Source organism: Setaria viridis, chromosome 3 (genome assembly GCF_005286985.2).
Source record: "Setaria viridis chromosome 3, Setaria_viridis_v4.0, whole genome shotgun sequence".
Classification (NCBI taxonomy): domain Eukaryota; kingdom Viridiplantae; phylum Streptophyta; class Magnoliopsida; order Poales; family Poaceae; genus Setaria; species Setaria viridis.
The window spans coordinates 27,987,715-28,009,718 of NC_048265.2; the positions used below are offsets into that span (position 1 = coordinate 27,987,715).

A 22,004-nucleotide genomic window follows, 5' to 3' on the forward strand; every position below is an offset into this window, starting at 1 on the left:
CAGCCCCCTGGCGCGCGCGACATGCGGGAGGAACGGCCGGTTCGGCCAGTTTTCCCTAGTTCTCCCCACAACTGACGTACAGGCGCGTAGTTCAAGGACCTAGGGTCCGGTTTGGCTCCAGTTCTTCGCCCACCGCCTCTAGGATGTCGTGCCGTGGGAGTTTAGTGCCAGGTAACGTCAGTTACAGCCAGATGGCGCCAAGGGAAGGAAGGTGAGGGGAAATATTCCCCTAGGATCAAGGGGAGGTCCTCCACTCTCCAGAATTTCATTCTCCTATAAATAAAGACCCCTATCTCACTTCCAAGACACACAAGAAGAGAAGATCAAAGAAGTGAAGTGCTATCAATACCATTCTTAGAAAATAGGGAGAGATGCGAGGTGAGAGTGCGGGGGAGGAGCCGGAGCTGTCAACCCTTCCTCAACCTTGTACCTCAGCGGATGTGGCTCAACTTCGAGTAACATCCAGGTCTTGTTCGGTAACTCTGGTTCCTCTAGTTTATTAAGCATCAGTTCTTACCTTTATTTCTTCATAGGTTCCTCATTCACTGTTTAGTAGTTTATCCTACTTTGAGTGAGTGCCTAATTTCAGAGCTCGAGTAAGGTTGTAATCGATAGTGTGGGCATGGTGTCTAGACTAGAGATTGCCTTGGTTTGCACCCAGTTCAATGGAATAGTTTGGTAGTCGGCAGGTGGTGACAGTCCTGTCCAGCCCACGTAGTCCACCATGTTAGTTCTGGCCTGTAGGACTTAGGGGTAGGCGGTACCACTCCTCTTCTCATCCCTTTCCGCAAGTGGTGGTGCCTCGGGCGCCCGAAGTGAACTCTCGTTAGTGATTCTAATCAACTTGATTCATCAGAATAGCCAGCTTTACTACACAAGTACCCTGTCTATCCTCCTGCTTCTCTATATCCTCTCTCTTCATCATCACCCTTACCATCCATCTGACGAATTAGTTAGGATTAGAGCACTTCACTTTCCCCGTGGAAATTGATACTCTGGAATACTCCTGGGTGAAAGCTACATTGGTATCCATACGCTTGCGGATTTATCTATTAGGCTATAAGAAATTCCAATAGTGCGCCAAGAGTTGTAAATTCAGGGCTTGTAAGTCATACGAGACCCTCCAACCGCGTTTGTGGAGTAGCTGCTAGTGCATGTGAAAGGGAGGAGAGGCTCTTGACGTTTTGCTGAAGCTCTACCAAGTTAAGAGCGGCCGGGAGAGGCTCAGTGGACACCACTTGCATGTGAGAAAGAGAGACCACTTGCATGTGAGAGGTTCAAGTACAAGAGCAAGGACTAAAAGAAGAAATATCAAGGTCAAGCTCATGTTGGTCAAGAGTGGGATTTTAGTGATGAAGAATCCAAAAAGAAGTGCATGACAACTTTAGCCATACTCAAGCCTACTACACCAACTAGACTCTTGAACAACACTTCCGACAATGAAGATGACACTCCTTTTTGTCTCATGGCAAAGGGGACCAAGGTACTAAATATCTCATCCTCCTCATCCATCTCCTCCTCCATATCTAGTAATGTTCAAAATGAATTAGATGATAAGGAAGAAAAGCTTAAAGTAAACATGATAAAATAATTTGGTAAGAAAGGCTATAAACAAATTAAAAAACTTCTGGAGAAATTGGAGAAAAAGGAGTCTCTCAATAGGCAAGAGGACTTGCTCATCCTCGAGAAGGAGAGAAACCTTGCCTTAGAGAAGGCTCTAGCCGAGGAAAAGGCTAAGGGTGAAAAATTAGCTATTGACTTATCTCTAGCAAATGATTCACATGAGAGGATATCAAAGGAGCTTACTTTAGCAAATGAATCTCTAGCTTCTCTAAAGGCCACTCATAGTGAACTTTAAGAAAGCTTCTCGTGCTTGATGGTAAAGTACAAAGACCTTGAAGTTAACTATGGTGCTCTTTGGGAAAGCTCCAAAGCCAATACCAAGGCAAATCTTGACTCTAATGCCTCCACTAGTGAAGGTTGTACAAGATGCTATAAAATTGATGTGAATGCTTGTGTTACTAACATTGCCAAGCTAGAGGAATCAATCAAAGAAAGGGATGCTCAAATAAAGAGGTTGAACATGTTAGTGACACAAGGGTATGAAGGCAATACCAAGCTCGAGCCTAAGATCAAGTATAAGGATAGGAGGCATCCTAGGCACATGGACGGGCTTGACACTACAAGGGGAGTAAGGTAAGTGACCAGAAGGTGGTGAATGGTGAGGAAGTCATCAAGTTCAACAAGTGTGCAAACCTTGGTGACTTGATAGACATGGCACATGGCAAGACAAAGACCAACACAACTCAAGTCAAGCTAATGGCCAATGCATCCACCAAGGTAAATGTCAAGGAAAAGTCTATGACTAGGTCAAAGGACAAGGTGGTTGCACATGAGCCCTCATCAAACTACACCATCGACTACATGGTTACAATGGACCACAATGGTAAAATAGTGGTCAAGTATGTTGGTGCCTACACGAAAAAGACTATCATTAGGAGTGTGTGGGTTTCAACGATATATCCATCTAACCAACAACGAACCAAATCTTTTTGGGTATCTAAATTCCAAGCTTAACTTGTTTTTGTAGGCCTACTCCTCCGGTGGAACTTCATGGCTGCTTGATAGTGGATGTTCAAATCATATGACCGGGGAGAAGGACATGTTTTCATCCCGAGAGCATTGTGACACACCTAAAGAAGCATTGTCTATGGTGACAATAGCAAAGGGGATGTAATCGGAATGGGTAACATTGCTATCTCAAACGACAACTCTCTCTGTCTAATGTTTATTTAGTTGAATCTTTAGGATACAATTTGTTGTCCATCTCACAACTTTTTGAAAGGGCTACAATTGTCTCTTTACTAATGAGGGTGTGACCATCTTTAAAAGGGAGGATTCCTGCATTGCTTTTACGGGTCGCTTGAAGGGCAAACTCTATCTTGTTGATTTCACAACGGATAGAATTGAGCCTAAGATTTGTTTAGTGGCAAAAACTAACTTGGGTTGGCTTTGGCATCGCCGACTAGCCCATGTTGGGATGAGGAACTTTGCCAAACTTCAAAAAGGCGATCACATCCTAGGACTAACAAATGTTGTCTTTGAGAAAGATAGGGTATGCAGCGCATGTCAAGCCGGAAAGCAAGTTGGTGTTCCACACCCTGCCAAGAACATCATGACTACGTCAAGACCATTGAAACTTCTACACTTGGATTTATTTGGACGCATTGCTTACATTAGCATTGGCGGTAACAAATACGGTCTTGTTATTGTTGATGATTTTTCCCGTTTCACTTGGGTATTCTTTTTGCAAGATAAAAGTGAAGCTCAAGATATAATCAAGAAATTCATAAGAAGAGCTCAAAATGAATGAGTTGAAGATCAAGAAAATAAGAAGTGACAATGGCTCGAAATTTCATAACACCAATGTTGAAGAATTTCTTGATGAAGAGGGAATCAAGCATGAGTTCTTCGCTCTATACACACCTCAACAAAACAACATTGTGGAGAGGAAGAATCGAACATTGATTGAAGCTGCAAGAACCATGCTTGATGAGTACAAGACCCTGGATATCTTTTGGGCCGAAGCAATCAACACCTCTTGCCATGCCATCAACCACCTCTACCTCCACAAGTACTTGGGCAAGACACCTTATGAAATAATCACTGGTAACAAGCCCAAGGTGCACTACTTTAGAGTTTTTGGGAGTAAATATTTTATTCTAAACAAGAAACCCAAAAGCTCAAAGTTTGCACCAAAGGTTGATGAAGGTTTTCTACTTGGTTATGGTACTAACGAACACGCCTATTGTGTTGTCAACAAAACCACCAGTTGTGTTGAGATCACGGTAGATGTGACTTTTGATGAATCCAACGGCTCTCAAGTAGAGCAAGTTCATAAAGACCTTGTAGATTATAAAGAACCACCAAGCCAATCAATCATGAGGATGGGCTTCGGTGAAGTGAGACCATGTGAAGTTGAATCTCAACCTCTGGAGAAAATGACAAAAATGATCCACCATCATCAACAAGAGTTGAACCGCCAAGCTCTCAACAAAGCCGAGATCAAAATCAAGTTCATGGTGACGACCAAGCTCATGGCATTGATCAAGGGGGAGAACAAGGTGGTCAAACTCAAGAAGATGATCCACAAGGTGAAGATGATGATTATGGACCTATTCAACAACAATCACAAGTGTTTTTTCCTAGAGTTCATCAAAGCATTCAACGGGATCATCCCGTTGAGAACATCATTGGAAGTATCCAAAGAGGGGTAACTACTTGTTCATGTTTAGCAACCTTTTGTGGATATTACTCGTTTGTTTCCTCTTTGGAGCCTTTTAAAGTAGAAGAAGCACTTGATGATTTGGATTGGGTGATGGCCATGCAAGAAGAATTAAACAACTTCACAAGAAATAAGGTATGGGAGTTGGTTGAGAGACCAAAGCAAAAGGTGATTGGCACCAAGTGGGTTTTCCGCAACAAGCAAGACGAACATGGTGTAGTCACAAGGAACAAGGCAAGGTTAGTTGCAAAAGGTTCACCCAAATTGAAGGTTTGGATTTTGGTGAAACCTATGCACCCGTAGCTAGACTTGAGTCAATTCGTATTTTACTTGCCTATGCTACTCACCATGATTTCAAGCTTTATCAAATGGATGTGAAGAGTGCATTATTGAATGGCCCCCTATCCGAATTGGTGTATGTTGAACAACCGCCGAGCTTTGAAGACCCAAAGTTTCCAAACCATGTGTACAAGCTCCATAAGGCGCTCTATGGGCTTAAGCAAGCACCTAGAGCATGGTATGAATGCCTTAAGGAATTTCTTCTCAAGAATGACTTTGTGATGGGCAAAGCTGATTCTATCCTCTTTATTCACAAAGTCGATAAAGATATATTTATTTGCCAAATATATGTCGATGACATTATATTTGGTTCTACTAATGAAAAGTTTTGTGAAGAATTTAGTAGGATGATGACCAAGAGGTTTGAAATGTCCATGATGGGTGAATTGAAGTTCTTTCTTGGGTTTCAAATCAAGCAAATGAAGGAAGGGACTTTCATATGTCAAACCAAGTACACAAAAGACATGCTCAAAAAGTTTCACATGGCCGACGCCAAACCCATCAAGACACCCATGGCGCTAAATGGACATCTTGATCTCAATGAAGAAGGAAAGCCAGTTGATCAAAAGGTATATCGCTCCGTGATTGGCTCTCTACTTTACCTTTGTGCATCTAGACCCGATATTATGCTTAGTGTGTGCATGTGTGCAAGATTTCAAGCTAATCCTAAGGAATATCATTTAATGGCTGTTAAGAGAATCTTTAGATATTTAGTTTACACTCTTAACCTTGGCTTGTGGGATCCCAAGGGCTCCACTTTTGACTTACTTGGCTACTTTGATTCAGATTATGCCAGTTGCAAAGTAGATCAAAAGAGTACTACCGGGACTTGCCAATTCCTTGGTAGATCCTTGGTGTCATGGAGCTCTAAGAAGCAAAACTTGGTTGCTTTATCCACCGCCGAAGCCGAATATGTGGTAGTCGGTGCGTGTTGTGCACAACTTTTGTGGATGAAGCAAACGTTGAGTGACTTTAGTTGTGAGTTCAGCAAGATTCCACTCTTGTGTGACAACAAGAGTGGCATCAAGCTAGCTAACAATCCGGTGCAACACTCACAAATAAAGCACATAGATATTAGACATCACTTCTTGAGGGATCATGAGGCTAAGGGAGATATTGCTTTACGTCATGTAAGCACCAAGAGGCAACTTGCCGATATCTTCACTAAGCCTCTAGACGAGCAAAGGTTTTGTGCTTCTTAAGGACCTTCAACTTCACAAGGACCTTCACTTGGACCTTCTTCCTCTCATGGACCATCTATGGAACCATATTCCTCACGTCGGCCCTCTATTTCTAGAGGCCCCACTCGTGCTCCTGAGAAGAAGGGGATTCTGAGCTTCATCTCCCAATGCCTTTTTGCTTGCTTCAATGTGGTGTGACACAATGCGGATGAGATATATGCCCACAAGAAGCAAATGGATGAGGAGCTTCTCAAGATTGAGAAAACGCAAAAGGAGCTCATGGCCAAGAATGATATTCCCCACTCACCTCTTCGTGCTCCTATGGATTTCCTCCTCCACCAGTTTTCTACAATCCTTGGGAGGAGATAGGGCAGCCCTCTATGTTCTTTGGGGCTACCCAAGGTGGTGATGAGGAGGACTTTGGTGGGCGAGAGGACTCCGAGGATGGTGAAGAAGAAGATGATGGTGACGAGGATGACGATGAGGACGACGAGTGATGGCCTATGGAAGGGCCTCCCCTTTTTGGCGGTTGATACCAAAGGGGGAGTGAGCTCATCATGGATGGATGGAGTTATCTTTATCTTTTGAGTTTTTCTAGTTTTGGCTTGTGGACATGTGGGAACTATGTGTGGTGTGATGCATAGTGTGCCAAGTGAATCTTTTAAATTTGTAAGACTTATTTGTGACTTGCTAGTGTGGTTCATATATCTAAATCATTTGTGATGATTATATCTTGTCATATGTTTGGTGTATTGTTATTTCCACTTTGATGAAGTGCTATATCTTGTCATATGCATCACATTGATATTTATATCACACCTTTGCACCCCACGAATGCAAGGATATAGGGGCAGCTCACCTATATAGTTGCATTCAAAATGTTTATTTATCTCATGTGAGCCCTAATTGTGTTGTCATCAATCATCAAAAAGGGGGAGATTAAAAGTGCATCTGGCCCCCTAAGTGGGTTTTGGTGTTGATGACATGCATGGCTAGGGGACTAATAATTTTATCAAGTGATTAACAGGTTTTAATTATAAAGAAGTGCAAAGGTGTCTGAAAGGAATCTTAGGAAACTCCTAACTTCAAAGAAAGAATGGTGTTGAGCTCAAAAGAAGACTCATTCATAATTTCTAATTTTAAATTTGAGTATAGGAACGCCGTACTATTAAGGGGGATGCGGATGGATAGCTTCAAGATGCTAAAGTGCTCAATTGAAGATGCAAACCACCTAGTGAGAGATACAATTCACTCACTTGCACATCCTTTACCTTAGTTTTTCTATGAGTGTCAGAAGTTCCGACGGGGTGTCGGAAGTTCCGTCACTAGACGAAAGTATTCAGAAACTCCTGACTAGGGTCCTCTGCCGATTTATTTTGAAAGTATCGGAAGTTACGACACTCCATCGGAAGTTCCGATAATTAATGATCAGATATTTGTTGAAACTCCTGATAGTGGTCCTCTGCCATTTGACTTAAACATAAATGTACTATAACGGCTAGTTTTGGAGGCTTAGGTATAAATACCCCCTTAGCCCCCCCCCCTCATTCATTGTTGCTAACCTACCCAAGCAAGAACACCTCTTTGAGCATTAAATACTCCCTTCCCTCTCCCCTTTGAGCTAAATCTTTGAGAGTTTAAGCTAGGGTTTGGGTGAGAGCAGGATTGAGGGTGTGAGACTTGAGGTTTTGAGGGTGAGGTTCAACTTGTTCATCTCAAGAGCACTCCAAGCATCCTCGGCTTCGATTCGTGTTTGTTACTCTTGAAGCTTGCTTCTAGACGGCTAGGCGTCGCCCGTTTGAGCGCCCTCCTTGTGTGGTGCGCCTGGGAACGTTTGTATTACCCATCCTTCATGGATTCATAGTAATTCACTCAATCCTCCTTTGTGGTTGATTGAGGAAGGTAAAGGGTTAGTGAGGACCCGGCTCTTTGTGAGCTCCTCAACGGAGATGTAGCTCCCTTTGTGGAAGTGAACTTCGGTAAACAAATCCTTATCTCTTGTGCTTGTTGTGTTCTTCGATTTCTTTTTGACCTAGAAGCTTGTTTTGGGCCGATCTATAAATTTGTGTAGTTACTTGCTTATCTATCACCTACAGTAGTCCCTACACTTCATTTACAATCTTTTGTTTCAAATAGAATTGGCAGATTCAGGTTGCATTTTGAATTTCGTTCAGCTCACTCTATATTGTTGGAAGTTCCGATCCTGTACCGGAAGTTCCCATCCATCGAAAGTTCCGGCACAGTGTCGGAAGTTCTGTCATATCTAATACCACTACGAAGTTTTTCAGGAAAAATTCCATGTGAGCCTATTCACGCCCCCTCTAGGCATCACAAGATCCTTTCAGCGTTGCGTTCCTAGGCGGCGATTGTGGCCTCCTGCTCAGCCTGGGTCGCCTGGGTAAGCGCGGCGTCGTGCCTAGCCTTAGCCTAGGCGTGTTTCTCGCGCTCAACCTCCTCCACGGACAGCTGCTTGTTCTTGGCAGCAGCATCGGTGGTGGCAGCGGCAGTGGGAGTCAGATGAGGTGAACCAGCCATGGCAGCGGCTAGGACAAAGGTGCGCAGCTGGGGGAGGCGCGCTGGGAAGAGCGCAGCCAGTGGAGGCACGCAGGCGCAGCCGGGAGGCGCACTAGGGCATCGGAAGGGTGAGTAGGATTGGAATCCTAACTCGCGAGCGATACCATGAAAGCAAGTATGGCTAGGAATAGTAGATTGATTATGGGTGCAAGGCATGTACATGTATATAGGTAAGGATTGTCCTAGGATTTGACTTATAATAACAGAACCAACCGATGGAGATTCTTGCCTGTGACATAATCATCTAACATACCTACAGAGCACAAGGCCAATAGGCCCGTGCGGCCAAGGAGCAAGGCCAATCTGCTAACAAATAGGTTTGCTTCTGTCATCAGTTGAAGATGGTATTTTTACTAAGGAGCTGTAATTGATATGAGAAAATTTGATTTGTGCCACTATGTCAATTATAGTATCCATATTTTCTAGGAGTATTACTTTAGTAATATTTTGACTTTAGACTCATGTCATCACTGTGTAAAATTTGTCCCATTGGTTCCACTGCCCAGACGTTGTTGCTTTATTCTTGTAAAGGCTTCTGTCAGTATTAGATAGAATGCTAAATATAATGGAACCATTTCATCTACGCATTGGATCATCAGATATGGTCACATATCCTAGATATGGCCCGTAAAGGAAAAACAGAATTTTGTGCTGCTTTGGGCAATGCCAGTACATATTTCTTAGTTAGCTCTACCATGTCCATTTCCATGAACCTAGTCACCTGTTGTTTTTTTAAGTGATGCATATGCAGATAATTAACATCATAGGCTGACATTCTCTAATTTTGTTTTATACGTGTACAGTACTGTTGTTGCCTTTCGGGAAAGGAGCTGGGTAGCTGCTGTTTCTGCTGCTTCTGTTGTTTGGGGACGAGGACGAGGAACGGAACAAGACCTTTTGCAACTCCAATTGTGTTTATTTGCATCTCCACCTGTGTCTCGAGTTGGTATTAAAAAATGTTACACTATCTTATTCTATCTATAATTACAAAAAGTGGATTTGCTTCTCTGGAAGACGAAGCGCTTTCAAGTAACCTGTGCTTGATGAGGCATCGCATCTTCTTGGTCCAAAATTGTCCAAATTCAGAGGTTCACGTCTTGAGGTCAAACGCGTTTTGTTTAGTGCTGTGCAAGTAGCTTTCACGTCTTGAGGGCAGGCGCCAGCCGTGCACTGCCGTGGCCATCAAAGGCGCCACCCCAGGCTTCCCACAGACTGTACTAGTTTGAGCGCCACGCCCAATTCTCAGACTAAGACTGACGACCATTTCTCATTGCTGCCACACAGGTTTACATCGCAACCGAGGGAATTTTCACCTGCAAAACTGGCCATTGCACTGCTATAAACTATTAATTGCAAAAACTGTTTGATTGATTACATATCAAGAACTGGTGAGTTTATTAATCACAAAATTGCAAAAGCTGTTTGATTGATTACATATCAAGAACTGGTGAGTTTATTAATCAGAAAACTACTTTTGATTGATTACATATCAAGGAGACAGGGACTGAAGAGTTGGGCTCACAAGTAGTATCGATTTCGAATTATGTTGATCTTTCCTTCCCATACAATCTCATTTGCTTCAATTTACTATTCCCTCCGTTTCAAATTGTAGATCGTTTTGACTTTCTAAATAGATAGATTTTGCTATGTATCTAAACGTCTAAAAAGGTCAAAACGACCTATAATTTGAAACGGACGGGTACATTGCTTCAAATCTCCTGCCACAAGGTGTGCTTCCGTGCTGCTAGGCAGATTTTTTAGACAAAGGAAGTATAACTTCCAGGATTAAGCAACTCAATTTACATGCGATCCTTTATTTATTACCAAAACAAACAGTATACTCATACAAAATTGCAGGCACATAGCAATAGCAAAATATACATACTGGCAAATTGATTTTATTGCGATGGGAGCGAGAAGCAAAAAATTGTTGCAACGGAGTAAAAATAAAGCAGAACTTATATTCTTCTTTGTATGCTGCATGTAGGAAAAAAGCCCTTCAACTAAACCATATCATTATCCATCTTGTGAGGTTTGGATGTATAAAAGACCCCTTTAACTAGAGGGTTCACCTTTCATCTTTGCTTCAAGGTCCTTCACAACATTAGTAAGAGGTCTCGCATCCCGAGCTTTAGCCAGCTTACCATGTTCATCATACTGCATAAAATGGAATGCATTATCAGTTACAAAAAGTGGCAAGCAATAATATCAGATAAACACAAGCATTTAATTTCACCAAAAAATTTGTCAGCAAATGAAATGACATATTCTATTGACAAGAAATAGAACAAAGGTTCATATTCTATAATCAGATAAAAAAGCGATCGAATCAGGCAAGCCTGTGGTTTCAATTTTCTCATAATATTTCGGAAGCAAATAGGAGGACACTCATTTCAAAAACATATAATGTAATGTAGAAAGATCAAAAGCAAGACCTTTTCTAGCTTCTGAGCAAGCTCCTTCAGTTCTTCTGAATGCCCTTTCTTGTGAATGACCTTAAGAACCTTAAGCAAATGTTCTTGAAGAAACTCCAAGCAGTGCTTCTCAAGATCGCGCTCAGGGAATGAGGAATCACAGCCGAATGGGCACTTCATGGGCCTCATTGAACAGATGGTGACGCAGTGCCTATCCATATCACGCCTCAGGAGGCGCTTCTCACAGTTCTGCTCACACTGAAGGACCTTGAATGGGCAAGCTGCATCATGATCCTCCATGCAGCGGACAGAAACTTTGGCTCGGCATCCATCATTTGGGCAAGTAACAGGTCTGAAGCTACATTGTTGCTTGTGATCAGCCAGTCGCTCCTCGTTTTCATACTTCTCAGGGCAGTGGAACTTGGTCTTGAGGTCAACATTCTTGAGGAGGACCTCAGCAATGGCTTCCCTCCTGTCCAGTGGCCAGAACCGGGTCATCTCCATCTCCTGGACAAAATCATCAATCTTATCCTCGCGACTGTCACTTAGCAGCCACCCAGAGACATGGCCAATGATGTTCCTCTTGGTGCTGCTGAAATCATCCATAAAGATTGAAACGATTTCGAAAGGGTCCTCCGGCATCTCGTTCTCGGTTTCCTGATTTGCTTCAGACTCAATAAGAGCATCGGCGATGAAAGTATCGCTCCTCTGCGTGATGTAGTCCACCATCTCCTTCCTCAACTCAACTGCAACAACGGAGGGCTTCCTGAACAGATCGCCTGTAGTGCTGTCGACGCAGACCGTAGCCAGGCCAGGGAGAAGAAGCTGTGCCAGCTTGTGCATTGCCTCTGAATCACAGTACGGGCATTGGAGGAGCGGGCCTTCGCCTCTCTCTGTTCCAGGATCCGCTACTGGAAGGTCCATTGCGCTTTGTGCGATCAGAACCTGCAAGCAGAAGCTGTCTGACAACCGAATCAGCTACCGAAAGAAATCTATACATGCTTGCAAGTGAAGGAGAAGGTGAAGAAAACGAACAAAAAAAAAAGAAAAAAAAAATGTTGTTCAATCTCTACAATTCTTCCGACGAACATGTGAGAGAAACCTTTTTCACATTAAACAACATAGATAATAACTCCACGGTTGATCCAAGAGGCGGGAAACAGACCCGATTCGAGGTGCCTTTGAGGGCCTGCAGCAAAGAAATCCATGACATTGTAACAAGATGCCAAGCGGGAGAGGATTCCGTCCCAGAAAAGGAGTTTCTTTTGTTCGGTTTGGGTTTGGCTGTTTTCCCATCAAAGAATGCCAACGCGCTAATTCGAATCGAAGTGCAGCGTTCTTCTGGATACTTTTGTTGCTCGGTTGTCCTACGGAATGGTTTCTGGAACCATTGCATTGCCTGGTTAGGGACCGGACTGTGCACCGCGGTCCGCGATTGACCGGGTCGCGCACGCGGCTAAGCGGATGGTCGCACTCGAGGTGCAGATTCGAGGGGCCAGCGGATTCGAGGAATGAGGGATAAGGATTAAACAGAACAGAACAAACACAGAGAGCAAACCCACCCACCACCGATGGAGCAACGCGAACCAGGGGTTCCTTACCTCAGGAAGGAAGAAGCCCGGAACGGGTCGCCGCCGGCGGCGTTCAGCGAGGGGAGACGACGAGGTGGAGAAGCGGCGGTTTGGATCGAGGCAGGCGTGGATCGGCCGGAGTCTTCCCGTCTTGTTCGGCGCGGGGAGGGGAGAGGGAGAGGCAGCACGCCTGCCTGAAGGAGCTGGGGAAGCAAACGGGATCGGACACCCCCAAAAACGGATACGGCTGGCGAGCGGTCAACCGAACATGGGGCTTGGCTCTGGCGCAGCTCATGGAGGAATTTTTTATTTCCTTTTCCTACTTCTCCTTTTCCTAACAGTTTTCCTTTAAGAAAATATTTCTCCGTATTAGAGAAATAATCCGTTTAGAAACTAAAACTTCCTCGGTGGTCACGATTACACTTTAACCATATACCATCACAGTATCACACCAGCTACCGCAATATTTTTATTTCGTATTGATGCGTGTACGTCTGCCTCGACATGCAGCAATCGATGGTGCTCGGATATTTATTATACCAATTCTGGTATTTGAATATTACGAGGTTCGTTCACAATAATACATTGGTATCATCATGTAACAACCTTACGAGGTTCGTTCACAATAATACATTGGTATCATCATGTAACAACCTGTCCTTACGAATAATATGCCAACCATACCTCATACAATGACGTAGTAGTAGTCTCATAGTCGTTGGTTACAAAATACTAGAGGGTGGCTCTTGGACACGATAGAGCTTCTAGGCGACTGAGTGGCTAGAATTTTGTGTGTCCAAACAGGACCTCGTGCCCCCTATTTATATCCTCGAGGGAGAACTTTATCGGAAAAGACATCTATACCCTTCGATACGGAGCTCATGGACCTTGGTCTTGGGATTGGGCACCTTCAACGGCTTAGAGGTCATATGCCCTATTCGAGTACAACAACCTTCCATAACTAGGGCTAACATGGCGCGGGGGTGCTATCCGTTTTCATACCTAGGGCCAACGTGGCCCCGAGGGTGGCCCGCGGGGTGGCCCAAGGGTATAAAGCAAGGAGTTCCCTTCTTCCTCCTCCGATGTCATCACGGAAGTCACAGAAGAGGGCAGGCCGGTTGCTCCTAAAAAAGTAGCAAAGAAGTACGTGAGTCAGATCAGGGCAATCGTAAGGGACAACGTGCCTATCAGCATCAGGGAATGGAAGGGCAAAAGCACTAATCCGTACGCGCTCCCGGAGACACAAAAGAATATGCTGTGGGAAGATGTCAAGATACATTTCACATTTCCCGAAGGATATATTGAAAAGGATATGAAAGTGTGGACGCTGAAGAAGATGGCTACACAATTCGAGACATTCAAGAAGATGCTAGATGCCAACTACCTTAAAAGGGGCCGAACTCCAGATTTCAATGTGTGGCCAAAGTTGAGGGACCACTGGGAGACATTTGTTGAATATAAGAGGAGTAAAGACGGTGTGAAAAAGATCCAGACCGACACTACATATTATGGTCAGAAGGAGTACCATCATCATCTAGGGTGAGGTGGTTATGGCACAGCAATTCCCAAATGAAAGAAGATGGAACAAGACCTGATCGAACGGGGTATCGTACCTGCAACTATTGAATGGCCCGAACGATCGAAAAATTGGTATTACGCTCATGGAGGCTCCCTGAGCCAAGAGGATGGGACGTTGATATTCAATGAGACAATACGTCAGAAGGCCAAAAGACTTATGAAGAACATTGAAGATTTTAAGGCTGAGAGGTTGAAGGTGGACCGAGAGAATGATGAGCTCACATTGGCCCTCGGTAATCCCGAGCACCCAGGACGTTGCCGAGGGTTCGGGGTCATTCCGTGGAAGTTTGCTTTCCGAGACGACAGCACATCGTACAGAAGCCGCAAGTGAAGAAAGGAACAGATCGAGGAGAGCTGGCGGCATATGATAGAATCCAAAGTGCAGTCACAAGAAAAAAGAATGTTGGAGGAAATCAATCATCGAGTGGCCCACGCAGTTGCGGAGTTGGCCCAATCTGGAGCATAGCCGAATCCAAACTACGCCAGCCCTTCTCAACGCCTCTTGAGCAGCTGTGCTTCTACAGGGCTCCCCGATGCGCAGACGCCCAGGTTACCCGTGAAGGAGCAACGGTTCGCTGTCGATGCCATCACACAACGCATCTTATATGAGCTGCATGCACCGGTCGGCAACCTCACCATTAAGGTATACTTATACATAATATTTATGCAATCTTCTCAAATGATCCATGCCTCGGGATCAGAGTTTAATAACTTGTTTACTTTTGTTATATGTACAGGTGGCATACGGGAGTGCGTTACCGATCCTGGTAGGGCAGACAAGCCATGGAATGGAGATTCCACCTAGCTACGCCAGCATCAGTGTAGAGCAACTTGTTGATAGCCAATATGAAGGCCTAGAGCTTGACCTCCTAGGAGGTAACGAGGAAATGACACTGGCAGATGCGCTTCATGGGATCATTCTATGGCGCAAACGCTACATCATCATGACCGGCACGGAGCCATCTCCTCAGAGTTCAAGACCGGTCCCCGTAGATCCCCAGCAGCGACCTTCTCCTCATAGCTCGAGACCGTCATCTCCTGCACAACCTGCTCCAGGACCGTCGCTTCCTGCTCGATGAAGGCCTCCATCTCCACCACATCCTGGTGGTGAGAGTGACGACGACAATAACAACACCCCTCCCCGATTACCATCGCCGGGACTAAGAGCAGCCCCGATAAAGGAACCTACAACACCACTAAAGAAGTCACAAGCACCGCCTCCCAAGCAAAGACAGAGAAAGAAGAAAACAAAGGAGCCTGAAGTGACTCGTAAGGAACGCTGGGAAGCAATAAGTCATGCATAACAGTGGGCAGAAATCCAAGCAGAGGCCAGTGAGTGGTTCAAGAAACAAGCCGAAGAAAAAAAAAGCAAGAGAGATGGAGCCACCGCTAGTAAATCGAAAAGATTTAAATTTTTTTATCAGGATGGAAGGAGCCAAGAAAAGGATACCACTACTATCAAACTATGAACGAGATTTAGTAAAGGCTGATGAGAGGGACAAAAGGAAAGGAAAGTCATATTCCAGTGGTGATGTCCCCGACCTCGGGCATCTACCAAAAAAGGATGCTCAAAAGATAGCAGCAATGCCCTTGGATCAACAAGCACAAGTATTGAAATTCATGGAAGAAACAGGTGTGGGACTTGATGAATGTTTAGGGCAAGTTGAGCCGCCAGCTGCACCGCCAGTTCAACCGAGATGGACTTTTGAGCTAGGCAAATCTCTAGTAAGGCCTAAGTTGGTACGAAAGCTATCAACAAAGATGTACGAATTCCATCAATGGTACATGAAGGTGTCCGCCGACTCGAGGGAGATATTCGGCCTTAAGGTAAAACCGATAGATTTTTACGGCGAATGCGAGAAAGTTCTGTGGCTAGACTTAGAGGATATATACGAAGTGTACCATCATGATGCCCTGGACATCTCTCTGATCAGCGTCTGGATTCTGTAAGTGTCCGTTTATCTACATGTAAATTTTGGCTCATATCATTATTTTTTTGCGTGCGTCACCGTACTAACTTTGTCTTCCATTTTATGTAGGATACTAATTCAGACGTGTCGACGAGAGGCGTACCTACATATTGGCTTTATGGATCCATCCGTAGTTAATCAAAAATAGATACAATTATCGCTGGAAAAAACCTTGGTGGAAGTATACAATTTCCTAGACAAACAAGAATTCAAGGATTTGATACTATTTCCATACAACTTCAAGTATGTGTGTGTATACCATCTACTTTCGTTACCTAATTAATGTTAGGTAGCTCTAATATGTATGAACATTTTAGGTACGCAGCTTCCACTGGATCCTCATTATAATTGAGCCTGAAAGAAGCCATATCACTATCTTCGATTCGTTAAGGAAAGATCCGGTAGAGTACCGAGACATGCAAGACATGCTAGGCTTGTAATAATTCTGGACCTTTATCTCTATGCAAAATTTTGTTTCCTAAATTTTATCCCTGTTACACTATATCATTCATTAATCTAATCCACAGCGCATGGAAACAATTCATAAGGACACACAAAGGTCCATTCAAAGAAAAGCTTACATGGAACACAAACTTCCCGGTACGTATGAAGTCTGCACATTTAGTACATTGTATAACACAAATATTTCATAACTTATTTTTTTCCGCACTAAAGTGCTTAAGACATGAACCTAGGAATAATCTATGTGGCTACTACATCTGTGAGCACATGCATAGTTTTACGGGACCCAAGGGACTAAAGATGACGCCGCACAACTTTAAAGTACGTAAAATAAAACTATTACTAGTTAATTATTTTCTAACTTCTTACATTTAATTGTTTGTGTAATATTCACATATTTCCAAATTATAGATGTTAAATATTCAACAAAGACTCTTGAAGAAAGAAAGAGTAGCGGCAATATGTGAAGGTCTCATTGGATTCCTAATAGACGAGGTGGTAAATCCACAAGGAGAATTTTATTACGATGGACGAAATTTAAACGCTCCGAGCAACACCTCGATGGGAAGATTGTAGATATATAGTTTGATTTGTATATATAGTACGCGCTAAGATCGATTTGTATATATAGTTGATTTCATTATACTAGTTGAATTGTATATGAATTGTGTATATATATATTAATTGTATAATTACTAATTTCATTCGTTTAAATACTAGTTGATTATATTATAGAAAAGTCTAACCTACTAAAGGTTAACAAAAGGGCCGGGGTACGTACTGATGGGATACGAGGTAGGCTACACTAGCACAAATCAAAAATTTCTACCGCGTAAACCAGGAAAACTGCCATATAAGGATCATGGGATTTACCACTCGACGCACTACTGGTGCGGAAGATGTAGATTCGTGTCGATGCAGCAAAGTCGATCAGCGTAGTCGTACGTAGTCGATCACGTCGATGTCCAGCAGCTCCTCAGCAACTCGTCCACGTGCAGCAAGATCGCCCTCGTGCCGCGGCTCGTCGTCGGCTCGTCGTAGCTCGTCGGTGGCTTGTCGTGGCTCGTCGGCGGCTCGTCCAAGTGTTGCAAGCGCAACACCTCCAAGGTATCCACACGTGCAGGAAGGAAGCGTCGCAAGCCGGACTGCTAGATCCATGAGTTGCAACAGGCGAGAGCGTGAGAGGCGCAGCAGATGTGTTTCGCCAAAAGGTGCAAGGTCCATTAGTACTTCTAAACCTAATCCAACTCGGATCACATCCGAATTGGGCTTCCAGCCCCTTAAGTGTGTGACCCTATGGGTTCGGATACATATAGACATGGCCCGACTACTCCTACTCGGCCCAATAGTCGGTAGCGGCCTCTAGCAAGACGTGCCAACTCCTATATGTACACGAAGATCATATCAGACGAACCATCACAACATTATATACGTGCTATTCCCTTTGCCTCACGATATTTGGTCTAGCTTCAACCCGACCGCTCTTTCTCGATCCTGTGATTCGGAATCCCTTTGTAGGTTAACTCTTAACCGTACGTAGAATGGCCATGCATTTTCGGATCCGATCACTCGAGGGGCCCAGAGATATCACTCTCAATCAGAGAGGGGCAAATCCCATCTTGATTAACCATGTCTCACAGCATGCTTCTTAACAAACCCGGTTACGGCGTAGCGTTTGATAGCCCCTAAGTAGGTCGATCCACATCTTGAATACATGCGACAATCTCAGGTCTAAGGACAAAGCGTATATGTTGTTTAAAGTGAGAACTACTTCTCGTGTTGGGTCAATCCTAGCACATGTCTCCACATGTGCCCACATTATTAGTTCAACATCTCCATATCCATGACTTGTGAAACATAGTCATCAACTAATACATGTGCTAGTCTAATATTCATGTGTGTCCTCACATGAACTCCGACTAGGGACAACTTTAGAATAACCATACAAGTAAAGGGTTTCACACACAATTCACATAATTGCAAATCAATTCAAGTAGCCTTTAATGGATATTCAAGGAACACAATATAAATCATGGATACAAATGGAATATCATCATCTCTATGATTGCCTCTAGGGCATACATCCAACACGTATGTGATGCATAAAAATTTCAGGCGCCATGCAGGGCGCCATGCATGAAAATTTAAGTAGGACTTTAGTCCCGGTTGGGTTTCCCAACCGGGAGTAAAGGTACCCCTTTACTCCCGGTTGCTTTTACCCGGTTGGGCCTGTCCCGCGCCTGGCGTGGCAGGCTCTTTAGTCCCGGTTGGTTTCTCCGGTTGGTGAAACCAACCGGGACTAAAGGGTGACTTTACTCCCGGTTGAAGGACCCGAGACTAAAGAAATAAATAGCAGTGGTAGCGGCTGCAATAGCGGTAGCAGCCTATTGCCGCTATCGCTACAAGGTAGCGGTCGGCCTGTTGCGGTTTGCAACTTTGCGGCCGCAATTGCGCTATAGCGGGCCGCAATTGCGGTGGTAGCAGGCCGCAATAGTGGTGGAAGAAAAAACCCTAGCCGGCCGGCCAGCCTAGCCCACTCAGGCACTCACAGACACACTCACACCCGGCCCCAACCACTGTCCATGCCTCCACCCGGCGCTGACGCGCCGCCACCCTTCGCATCCCTCACTCCCTCCAAATTTGGCGTCGCCGCCAAGTTGCCGCTGCCGACCTACAGGTGCGCCACCGCCGCCACGCCGTCGAACCGTCGCGAAGGTCACCACCGCGCCGCCCACCCACATTGCCGTGCCGCCACCGGCCCGCCGCCGCCACGCCGTCGCAACTCCGCGATTCCGCGAAGGCCGCCCGCCGCCGCCGCCACCGCCACGCCGTCGCCGATGCCGCGATTCCGCGAAGGCCGCCTCTGCCACATCGCCGTGCGCAGTGCCGGTGCGCCACCAGTCCACCACCGCCACATCACCGTGCCCCGTGCGCCACCGGCCCACCGCCGTGACGCCACCCATCACTCACGAAGGTTAGGTCACCGTCGCCACATCGCCGTGCAAGATTTTTTACTTCTGCTGCCACATCGCTGCCACATTGCCATTACTTTCTTACTGACCTTTGCACATTTTTTTGATTTACAAACATTGATACAGAATTTGCAAAATGTCATCTACTGCGTCAACTGCACATACAAGCTAGTCAACATCAAAAAAGGATCCAGCTTGGGAGCATGCCTTACCTCTAACTGGAAAGGAAACCAAAAATCAAGTTGGATGCAAATACTGCAAAAATTACTTCAATGGTGGAATAACAAGGTTTAAGAAGCACTTGGCTAGAGTTAAAGGACAGAGTATTTCCTGTAAACAGGTTCCTGAACATGTTAAGGAGAAAATCAAAGCAATGTTGGATGCACATGACGAAAAGAAGAGCGCAAAATTGGATTGCCAGTTGCGTATGAGGCAACAAGTTAATATCAATGAAAATGACGAGGAGGATTGTGTTGTAATGGAAGGAGGAGGAGAAATTGAAGATCAAGTAGGTTCATCAAGTGCTCTAGTCCCTAAGCAGTCCAAAATTAAGGGACCAATGGACAGCTATTGTATGCGGCCAGAGCAAGCTCGTGCAAAAGGAAAGCATCTGCAGATAACGATGAGCCAACATTATAAGGTCAAAGAAAGGGAAAAGGCTCATGATTATATTGCAGATTGGTTTTACCAAGCAGCAATTCCGCACAATACAGTTCTTCTTGATTCTTATATTGCAGATTGGTTTTACCAAGCAGCAATTCCGCACAATACAGTTCTTCTTGATTCTTTTGATCTAATGCTAGAGGCGATTAGTCAATTTGGCCCAGGATTGAAGAAACCTTCTCCTTACCAACTTGGAACCCCTTTACTGAACAAACATGTCAATCTGGTCCATGAATTTTTGGAAGTGCAAAAAGAGCAATGGTCTTTAACTTGATGTTCCATTATGGCATATGCTTGGACAGATCGGCGTGGAAGAAGCCTAATGAACTTGGTTGCTCATTGTTTTAGAGGTGTGTGTTTTCTTGAAGCCATTGATGCTTCCATGGAGATTCATGATGGGAATTATATCTACAGCTTGGTAAGCTCTTGTATTGATGACATTGGTCCTGAAAAAATTGTGCAAGTAGTTACTCATAATGCTTCAAACAATATTGTTGCATCAAAGTTGCTTAAATTGAAATATCCTCACATATTTTGGACTGCATGTGCTGCACATTCTATTGATCTAATGCTAGAGGATATTAGTAAGATATCTATGGTTCATAATATTATTCGAGATGCCAAGACTATCACAAATTTACTTTATGCACATACTAGATTGCTAGCCATTATGCGTCAATATACCAAAGCTGACTTAGTTAGAGCTAATACTACTCGATTTGCCACTAGTTACTTGAACTTGAGAAGTCTCTATGATAAACGAAATGAATTGAAGCAACTATTTGCATCACAAGAGTGGGATAAAAGTTCTTGGTCCAAAAAGATTACAGGACAGAATGCACATGACTTGATCCTGAACAAGTTCTGGTCACAAATGCTAGAAGTTATAAATTATTTTGAGCCACTTGCATATGTACTTCGAAGAGTAGATGGTGATGTTCCAGCAATGGGATACATTTATGGTGATCTTCTCAAAGCAAAGCAAGATATTGCAGTACGCTTAAATGGAAATGAGAAAAAATATGGTCCTATTTGGGGAATCATAGATGCAAGGTGGGACAGCAAGCTTAAGACTCCATTGCACAAAGCTGGGTATTTCTTAAATCCAGGTTTCTTCTATGACAATAAGAAAGAAATGGAGGATGAAGTCTTGATGGAAGCTGTTGTACAATGTGCAGCTCAAATGTACCGTGATGATATAACAATGCAAGATAATATTGTTTCTCAGCTTACTATGTACACTGAAGCCACAGGTTCTTTTGGAACACCAATGGCTATAAGACAAAGAAATATTCCAACAATTTCCCCATGTTAGTATGTACAGTTGTATAATTCATTCTTAATTTTTTTCTCTCATCAAATGAAAATATTTTCAAGTTTGTTAATCTGCTCTTTCCTATTATTGTAGCAAACTGGTGGTCTGTACATGGAGCTAGTGCAAAGGATCTAAGGAAGATGGCTATCAGAATTTTAAGTCTAACTTGTAGCTCTTCTGCATGTGAAAGAACTTGGAGCGCATTTGAGAGAGTAAGTTCTCCAACTTTGGACTATAAACATCCATTTTGTTATGCACTGTTGGTATCATCAATAATATGAAATGCTTGGACATTATATTCTTGTAGGTGCATTCTAAGAAGAGAACTAGATTAGGTCAGCGTAAACTAAATGCTCTTGTCTTCGTCATGTTCAACAAGAGGCTGCAATGGAAGTATTCTCAAAAGGATAAGGACCCCTTGGTTGCGAAATTCATTGATGATGAGTCAACAAATGAATGGATTGTAGATCCTGATGCACCAGCACCGCAATTAGAAGATGATGCTCAGAGTGGAAGTGTGAGACGTAAGCGAAGATTAATCCATAAAAGTTCATCAAGCAAAGCAGGAAGAATTTGATTCTTCTGAAAGTGAAGAGGAAGAGGAAGGGAACATCCCTTATGCAGATGGAGATGGTTCAAATGACCATGAGGCCGATGATGTTGCTTCTGACAACGAATGA

The 22,004-nt window shown here is 44.0% G+C and overlaps 2 protein-coding genes across 6 annotated transcripts; one reads left to right on the top strand and one right to left on the bottom strand.

The window, feature by feature from the left end:
- Positions 1 to 9,274: 9,274 nt before the first annotated feature.
- LOC117850809 (uncharacterized) lies at positions 9,275 to 12,637 on the bottom strand. 5 transcript variants are annotated; one of them, XM_034732684.2, is made up of 4 exons: positions 12,395 to 12,637; positions 10,815 to 11,755; positions 10,452 to 10,536; positions 9,275 to 9,692 (listed from the first exon to the last, which is right to left on the bottom strand). In XM_034732684.2, exons 2-4 carry the CDS (start codon positions 11,715 to 11,717, stop codon positions 9,622 to 9,624), a joined length of 1,059 nt encoding a protein of 352 aa, XP_034588575.1. In that variant the 5' UTR covers positions 11,718 to 11,755; positions 12,395 to 12,637; the 3' UTR covers positions 9,275 to 9,621. The 5 variants fall into 5 exon arrangements, with proteins under 5 accessions (XP_034588575.1, XP_034588578.1, XP_034588577.1 ...); XM_034732687.1 differs by having other exon boundaries at positions 9,275 to 9,700; XM_034732686.2 differs by having other exon boundaries at positions 9,275 to 9,712.
- An 8,318-nt stretch (positions 12,638 to 20,955) lies between these two features.
- LOC117849195 (uncharacterized) lies at positions 20,956 to 22,004 on the top strand. The gene is made up of 4 exons (XM_034730768.1): positions 20,956 to 21,262; positions 21,418 to 21,536; positions 21,632 to 21,841; positions 21,891 to 22,004. The coding sequence occupies exons 1-4, from the start codon at positions 20,956 to 20,958 to the stop codon at positions 22,002 to 22,004; spliced, it is 750 nt and encodes a 249-aa protein (XP_034586659.1).

Coding starts and splice junctions, on each gene's coding strand:
- LOC117849195 (XM_034730768.1), top strand. CDS start 20,956: ATGGGATACATTTATGGTGATCTTCTCAAAGCAAAGCAAGATATTGCA. Junction 21,537..21,631: donor CTTGGAGCGCATTTGAGAGA/GTAAGTTCTCCA, acceptor ATATTCTTGTAG/GTGCATTCTAAGAAGAGAAC. Junction 21,842..21,890: donor ATGATGCTCAGAGTGGAAGT/GTGAGACGTAAG, acceptor CAAGCAAAGCAG/GAAGAATTTGATTCTTCTGA.
- LOC117850809 (XM_034732684.2), bottom strand. CDS start 11,717: ATGGACCTTCCAGTAGCGGATCCTGGAACAGAGAGAGGCGAAGGCCCG. Junction 10,537..10,814: donor TTGCTCAGAAGCTAGAAAAG/GTCTTGCTTTTG, acceptor CATTTTATGCAG/TATGATGAACATGGTAAGCT. Junction 9,693..10,451: donor CCTTGAAGCAAAGATGAAAG/GTGAACCCTCTA, acceptor CCAGTTTTGCAG/GTGAAAATTCCCTCGGTTGC.